We start from the raw sequence: 8,521 nt of genomic DNA, 5'->3' as shown, positions 1-8,521 counted from the left end.
TTTTCCATTTTTCCTAGCAGTTATAACTGCTTTCTGGTGTATATAGCTTATGCTGTGTGGCTTTTCTTATCTTGTAACAAACACAACAGTTCTCATCATCTTTCATCTTCAATACAATCCTTCCCTTACTGCTCAGCCATCTGACTTCATGAATCCATGCTAAGCTCATCATGGTATCAGAGCGTCGCCAAAGTTACGCCGCAACGGTTGTGATGCCGGATGACGGAGACAGGAATACGATCAGAGGAGCAGAGGCTTCTTCAAATCAAAGTCCGGTGAGTCAAGTTCCGATCAACACTAGCCGGAGAATGGACAAGGTAGACGATACGTTGTACCTCCATGTCACTGAAAATCCGAATGTGATCCTCGTGTCTCCGCCCCTGTCAGAGTTAAACTACGCGTCCTGGAATCGATCAATGAGGATTGCATTAGGAGTCAAGAATAAGCTCGGTTTCATCGATGAGAGCATTCCAAATCCAGGAGAATCTGATCCTAAATATCCTCAGTGGAAGAGATGCAACGGTATTGTTTGCTCCTGGATTCTCAAATCACTCAATCATGCTATCATAGAGAGTGTCTTGTACTTTGAATATGCTAATGACATATGAAGTACTCTTGAGAAGAGATATTCTCAGACTGATCCTCACAAAATTGCAGAATTGCAGAATGAAATCTTCAAAAACACACAAGGCACCATGACAGTTAGTGAGTATTTTACTAAAAGCAATGCCTTATGGGAACAATTGAAGATCATGAGGCCGATCCCCAGGTGTGAGTGTGTTCCTAGGTGCTCTTGCAGCCTTCTCAGTAAGATCCAGAAGGAGAGGGAAGCTGATCAGATAATTCGCTTCCTATAAGGCTTAAATGAAGAATTTGAGACAGTTAAAGCTGGAATCCTTGTCATGGATCCCCTTCCCACTATGGAGAAAACTCTCAATATGACTCTAAAACTAGAAAGAAAGATCAGGAGTGTAAGCAATCAGAGGAACAGTGAGATAGCTCATTCCAATGCCATTCAGGCCAATACTCAACTTGCAGATGATCAAAGTCTTGTAGCAGCTTCCACTTCCTACAATAACAAGAAGAAGTTTAACAATGGAGGGAAGAATGTTCCCAAATGCACTTATTGTGGCATGACTGGTCACACTATAGAGAAATGCTATAAAAAGCATGGTTATCCTACAGGTTGGATCTAGGGGTATAAGTCCAAAAACAGGCAGAATCAGGACATGCCACAAGCCTCAAATCCCTCTGTGAACCAAGTCAGTGATTTAGGGATATCTAATGATCAAATTCAGAAACTATTGTTGTTTTTGCAGAATCAAAATGTAGGAAGTCAAGCCTCAACCAATGCTGCTATCACTGTGAGCACCTCTAGACTCAGATCTAGCTTCAAAGAAAACATGGAGACACATAATGAAGGCAGGTTTCTTCTTACTCCTCATATAAATGCCATCTTGGATTCACACATTAACTGGATATTAGATTCAGGAGCTACTGATCATATTGCTTGCTTTATAGAATACTTTGATGATTATCATAAGGTTCATGGGGTTTCTGTCCAATTGCCAAATGGGGAAACAGTGAGTGTCACACATATAGGGCAAGTCAGACTCCATGCAGACATAATGTTACATAATGTGTTGTGTATACCATCCTTTGCTTTCAACATTATCTCTGTGAGCAAATTGACTAAGCAATCAGATTGTGAAGTTGTCATGGCAGCTAATACTTGCACTATTCAGGGGCATCTTGGGATGATGGTTGGTTTTGCTAAGTAGAAGAATGGTTTATATCTTATCAGTCATCCTCCAGTCAAGAAGAAGGTGTCTATCTGCAATGAAGAATCTAATATCCAATGTAATAGCTTGTCTATGGAAACTTGGCACAATAGACTGGGGCATTATCCAGTTAATAAGTTGCATTTTTTACATGGAATAAAATTTGCATATGTTCATAAGCCTCATAATTTTGTGTGTGATGCTTGTCACTTTGCTAAACATAAAAGGTCCACTTTCCCTGTTAGCTTAACTAGGGCTGCAAAGTGTTTTGATTTGGTGCATATGGATGTTTGGGGGCCTTTTGCTACTGCATCTCTTAAAGGGGAGCACTATTTTCTGACTATAGTTGATGATCACACTAGGTTTACATGGCTACATTTGATGAAACATAAATCAGAAACCAAGTCCATATTCCAGAATTTTTACTCCTATGTGCATACACAATTTTCTGCTAAAATTAAGACAGTAAGGACAGACAATGGAGGAGAGTTCTTAATGACTGTTTTTTTCAATGAAAAAGGGATTGTGCATCAGAAATATTGTGTCCACACACCACGAAGAATGAGATAGCAGAGAGGAAACACCAACATATATTGAATGTAGCAAGAGCTTTAAGGTTTCAGTCAGGATTGCCTATAAATCTTTGGGGTCATTGTGTCCTTCATGCCTCCTTCTTGATTAATAGATTGCCTACCACAGCTCTTGATGGAAAAATACCATTTGAGGTGATGTTTGGGAAGCCTGTAGACTACAATCAGTTGAGAACCTTTGGTTGCTTGTGTTTTGGAGCCACCATTAAGCAGGGAAGGAATAAGTTGCAACCAAGGGCTAAGAAGTGTGTCTTTATTGGGTTTCCAGCAAATGTGAAGGGATATATATTGTATGACATGACTGATAAATCCATTTTTATATCTAGGGATGTTCATTTTCATGAGCAGACATACCCCTTCAAAATATTGAATCCAGAAGGGCCTGGTATTGATACAGCTACAAGGTTCAATCCCCCTTTGCCTCTGGTCCCTATCACAGCAGATGTTCCAGCCTCTACCCCAACACACACACTGACTGAAGTTGTAGTTGGGAATGAAAATAATGGAAGCATTAGTATTGGGAACAATGACAATTTTGAGATTGAGATCAACTGTGAGTCAGAAAGTATGGCACATGATAACACCAATAATTCATAAATAAGTGCTGGGATGGATAATGGTGTGTTGCAGCCTGATAGCACAGAAGAACAAGTGACTGAAACTCATTTAAGGAGATCATCCAGGAATAAGCATGTTCCATCAAAACTGCAGGATTACTATTGTCACTCAGCAACCAAGACATCTCCCCATTCCATTGAGAAGTTTATATCATATGACCACTTGCATCCCAGCCATAAGGCATGTGCCATTGCCATCTCATCCATACAAGAACCTCAGTCTTATGCTGAGGCTGTTCAACACAAGCCATGGAGGGAAGCAATGAATGCTGAGATAAAAGCCTTAGTAGAAAATAACACTTGGACCATAACAGATCTGCCAATTGGGAAAGTCCCCATTGGCTGCAGATGGGTCTATAAAGTGAAACATAGAGCTGATGGCTCAATAGAGAGGTATAAGGCAAGATTGGTTGCTAAGGGTTACACACAACAGTTGGGGGTGGACTACTTTGAAACTTTTTCTCCTGTGGCAAGAATAACCACAATTAGAACCTTTTTAGCCATAGCTGTTGCAAAAAAAATGGGACATTCAACAGTTGGATATCAATAATGCCTTTCTTCATGGTGATTTAGATGAGGAAGTTTGTATGCTATTGCCTCCAGGGTTTCAGAGTAACAAACCTGGACAAGTATGCAGGTTGTCAAGATCCCTATATGGTCTTAAACAGGCTAGTAGGCAGTGGAATGCCAAACTAACCAAAGCTTTGCAGGAAGTTGGTTTTTCCCAGTCTTCTGTTGACCCTTCACTTTTCATCAGAGGCTCAGGCTCATCATTCATAGCTCTATTAGTCTATGTAGATGATATCCTAGTGGCAGGGCCAAGCTCTAAACAGATTGATGAGTTAAAGCTTTTCCCAGACAGGTCCTTTAAAATCAAGGACCTAGGCCATCTCAATTTCTTTCTAGGAATAGAGGCATACAGAACAGCCAGTGGTCTCAGTCTCTGCCAGAGAAAATACACTTTGGAAATTCTGAGAGAAAATGGCTTCTTGGAAGCCAAACCAGCAAGCACACCCTTCAACACTGGACAGAAATTAACTTCTTTGGAAGGACAGCTCCTTGACAAACCTGAAGTTTTTAGAAGATTGATTGGAAAGCTCCTATATCTCACAAACACAAGGCCTGATATATCCTTTGCTGTTCAACAGCTAAGTCAATTTGTGGATAAGCCTAAGGACACTCATCTGGTTGCTGCTCATAGAGTCCTTAGGTATCTGAAGGGATCACCTGGAACAGGTTTGTTCTATCCAGCAGATTCCACTATAAGGCTGAAAGCATTCTCTGATTCAGATTGGGCTTTCCTGCATAGAAACAAGAAAGTCCATCACTGGCTATTGTGTCTACCTTGGGCAATCTTTGATATCTTGGAAGGCTAAGAAGCAAGTCACAGTCTCAAGGTCCTCCTCTGAGGCTGAATATAGAGCTTTGGCTTCCACCGCTTGTGAGATTCAGTGGCTCTTATATTTGATGGCAGACTTGCAAATTACCTTTGACACCCCTGTTGCTTTGTTTTGTGACAACAAGTTTGCTATTGCTATAGGGGAGAACTATGTTTTTCATGAACGCACTAAGCATATTGAAATAGACTGCCATGTTGTGAGACAAAAAGTGCATGATGGAACTGTAACACCCCAGATTTTTAAGACATTTAAAACTTATAATAAAGGTAGAATCTTATTAAATCCCAAGATATAAATACAAGCGTATGGGGTGCTATGCCACACCAGGGCTAGAGAACCCAGGTGCACAGGCTGTCTAACTAGTATCCATTGAAACACAATGCATAATATGGCGCGCAGGCCGAAAAGGGAAACTAATCTACTTCTACGTTCCAGTTCTAGCGCGCTCCAGTGCTCTAGTCCTCTGTGCCCGAAAGCCAAATATATCTGTTCAGCGAGAGATGCTGGTAACCCACTCCAACGCGTTGAAATACAATACATATAGAGATATATATAGATATACGAAAACCATTTTGAGCATGAAGATATGTCCTACGAACTCTAGCTTTAAACCGGGAATGACTCGACAGATAAGAGCCAGACACAAGCAACAGTTATAACGAGCATATGCAGTTCACAACAGATAAGGCAGATAAGGCAAAGCATAAACAATGATCATAACCCAACATGAACAATCCCCAATATAAATCCCATAGTCACATCCCCCAAGACACTCGTAATCACAACTCGTCCCTGTCACAACACATAACACACTTTGTTGGCGCCACAGGACCAATCGCATGCCCATACATGACGGTCAGCGCATATAGCTCTGACACGGCCCCGCAGCACCCTGCCCCGTATCGCAACATGGAGGGGTCGATCGCAACCGACCGATGAACCGCAGCTCATCATAGTGTTTGATCGCAACCAAACAGTGGACCGCAGCCCAAGAGAATGTCATCTGACCGCAGCCAGGAAAAAGGACAAACCGCAGCTCGTATAGAAACGTTTGATCGCAACCAAACGGTGGACCGCAGCCCGAGAGTGTAAATCTGACAGCAGCCAGCTTCTGAACCGCAGCTCAGGAATAACCAATCCGATCGCAACCGAATTGGGGTATCATACACACATAACACATAGCAAGCACATGCAACCCACATTAACACATTGGGAAGGGGAGAAAGTGTATATCAAAACCTATGCGTGATCCTTCACATACTAAGAATGGTCCTAAGGGGTTCATACTTCTTCCACCTAGGTCAACGGGATACCAATCCAACTAGCATGCAATATATAAGACTCATAAACCTACGAACGGTACCCGAAACATCAAACTAGACATAGGCACGATAAACGGGGTCTGTTGGGACACCACGGGGAACGGGAGAACATCAAACGGGGAAGCCGGGATCCCAAGGTGGGATAATTTCCAGCGGGTAGCCGGTGGGTGGGGGGCCACCCGCCGGACTTTACTGTTCCGGGCAGCGGGTCGCCGGTGGGCAGCTGCCCGCCCGCCGGCCACCCGCTGCCGGGCGGTGTTTCACGGCCGTGGGTAAGTGGCGGGTCCCCTACCCCCCACTGACTCTTTTCACGCAGTTTACGCCCCGGGAACCGTTGTGGAACCCGAAACCATGCTTAGACACTTTACAACGCAATTAACGACAACACGTAGACAATTAACGAATCAAATACAAGAAACGAACGGCACATAACCTATCATGCTTTTCTAAATATAATCAACACCCAAACATGCGATTTCCCCACCCGATAATCCAAGAATAAGATCATACGATACAACCTAGGGTTCTAATCACTTTTATATCAACAAGAATACGGTTCGTCTTCTAATTGCAAGATTCGATAATAATAACACATAAACATCAAGAGTATCACACAATTATCAAGAACAACACATAATCATCAAGAACTCCATATAATCATAAAGAATCTCCCAATATCAAGATTATCAAGATCCCCCATGGGATCATCGCATCAATTACCAATAATAATCATCATAACTCGCCAATATACAATAATATGGGGAAACCCTAAGGGGGAATTATAACTATGAAAATAGGTTTTGTTGAGACATGGGTTACCTCTTAGCCTTAATTAATTCCTTGGCTATGAAGGATCTTTCTTTAAGCTTCCTTGCTTTCTTGATTTCTCCTAAGGGGATTCTTGGAGCTCTTTTGGGGTGGTGGGGCGTTAATCTTGTGGGGAGTTCTAGGTGCCTCTTAAGTCCCCTATTTATATATTTAGGAGTCCTAATTAGGAACTAATATTATAGGTTTGCTAATTCTATTCCTTTTGGAACTAAGGATTGGGCTTAGGGGTTGGGTTTATATATGAGGGCCCATGGACTATGGTGGGCCTTTTTCCCTAATTAATCATTATAATTTATTCTTTCTCTTGGGTTATTGATTAATTAACTAATTGGTTTTAGGGGCCGTAACACGGGGTGTTACACTCTCCCCCCCCCCCCTTACAAGGGGCTTCGTCCCCGAAGCCCGGTGTTATAGTCCATCCTTCCACCCCTAGACACCTCGTAGCTCGGCCTCCTGATTAGGGTTGCGGCCTTACGTTTGTCTTGTCTTGGGGTAGGCTGAACTTTTGATGGTGTTGTGATAGAGAAGTTTTCGGTTGTACCTCGGTTTCCTGCGCTGGAACTCGGTGCACCGCGAGTGCCCAAGGCGGCCTCGATTGCTGCTACTCTTTGATCGAGTGCGCGTGTGGTGCGAATCAAGGATGAGAACCCTTCTTCCATGATTTGATTCTGTCGGTCGAGCTGTGCGAGTATGCGTTCGTTGACCGAACCCTCGTCTTGTCCCCTCGGGTTCCCTCCTGGCTGTGGGTGCACTGACGGGTTAGGCCCGTCTTCCTCCTCTTGTCCCTCATTTCCCTCCGTACCTCCGCAATTTTGCATGGCTCGCTTGAGCTTTTTGTTGGAGATGTCCAACCGATCAACCAATTCCCTACGTTCGTCCTCGGGTTTTTGGCAAATTTCTTCGAGGGTGAGATAGTGTCCTCCTTCAGTGTAGTAGATGTCGTTGCGGCGGAGGTTTTGGGCATTGAAAACCATGCCATTGGCGGTTTTGACCTCGGTGTGGCTTAGGTCTACCCCCTTTTTCTCCATGATCCAACTTAGGATCATCCCGTAGGGTAGGCTAAGCCGGTTGTTTGTCTTGCAGAACTCTATGTGCTTTAGCATGAGTGCCGGCAGGCTGAACTTGATTTTATGTTTTAGGAGATACGCAAAGGTGCACTCTAAGCTCCCCACATCCTTGCTCTTGTTATTTGTGGGCAAGAGGCTATCGGTTACAATCATAACCAATATCTTTTGCTCCGCCGATAGCCACTTTCGGTTTGGTCGAGTGGCCGAGGTGAACCCGTCCTCTTTCCAGAGTAAGTACCCGAGATAGTCCTTGTATCCCGTAGTTTGGGTATCAATCCACCCCTTTCGGTCATAGTTAGACACACCCGTGGTGGTCAATTTCAAGAGCTTGGCCAACCGGCCTTCGGAAAGCACAATTTCCTTGCCACGGACCTTGATGGTGATCTCTATCTTGTCACCCCCGTTTGGTGGCCACAAGGTGTTGATAGAACTCCTTCACCAATTCGGGGTATGTATCCCCCTTGATGGTGAGGTATGCATCTAGGAGCCCTTGGTGTTTAAGCATATCAACCAATTCCGGAGAGAATTGGTCGGGTTCGAGTGCTTTACCTCCGATTACGGTGTAATCGGCGTTGCTCCACTCCGGGGTGCGGATTCCGAGGGGTTTCTTTGGCATCGTGATGCTCGTTTGATGGTGATGTTTGCCGGCGATTTTTCCGGCGAGGCGGTGCGGTTTTCCGGCGAGGCGGCGGCGGGGTTTCGACGTATTCTCCGCTTGCGAGGTCGACGCCGGTGAGGTGGGGTCCGGCTCTGGTGTGGTGGGGGGTGTGATGGCGCTATGGGGTCGACTGGGCAGTGGGGGCAGCGGGTCGACGGCGGGGCGTCCTTCGGACGGTGGACGTCGATCGGCTGGAGCGGCGGCGAGGCGGTACGGCGACGGCGGTCGTCGTTCGGCCGGTGGCGGCTATCGGTGGGG

At 44.7% G+C, this 8,521-nt stretch overlaps 1 protein-coding gene across 1 annotated transcript in view; it reads left to right on the top strand.

Moving 5' to 3' along the window:
- Nucleotides 1–2,968, top strand: part of LOC109154018 — a 3,409-nt gene extending 441 nt beyond the window's left edge. The window contains exons 2-7 of the mRNA XM_019301905.1: nucleotides 181–527; nucleotides 624–771; nucleotides 859–1,185; nucleotides 1,333–1,763; nucleotides 1,962–2,143; nucleotides 2,302–2,968. Coding sequence (XP_019157450.1) covers nucleotides 181–527; nucleotides 624–771; nucleotides 859–1,185; nucleotides 1,333–1,763; nucleotides 1,962–2,143; nucleotides 2,302–2,968 — 2,102 coding nt within the window. The remainder of the gene's footprint in view (nucleotides 1–180; nucleotides 528–623; nucleotides 772–858; nucleotides 1,186–1,332; nucleotides 1,764–1,961; nucleotides 2,144–2,301) is intronic.
- Nucleotides 2,969–8,521: the final 5,553 nt, after the last annotated feature.

This window comes from Ipomoea nil, unplaced genomic scaffold, assembly GCF_001879475.1.
Source record: "Ipomoea nil cultivar Tokyo-kokei standard unplaced genomic scaffold, Asagao_1.1 scaffold2580, whole genome shotgun sequence".
NCBI classification, from domain to species: Eukaryota; Viridiplantae; Streptophyta; class Magnoliopsida; order Solanales; family Convolvulaceae; genus Ipomoea; species Ipomoea nil.
Note: the sequence above shows the minus strand (reverse complement) of the source record. Positions and strands in the feature narration are given on the sequence as shown.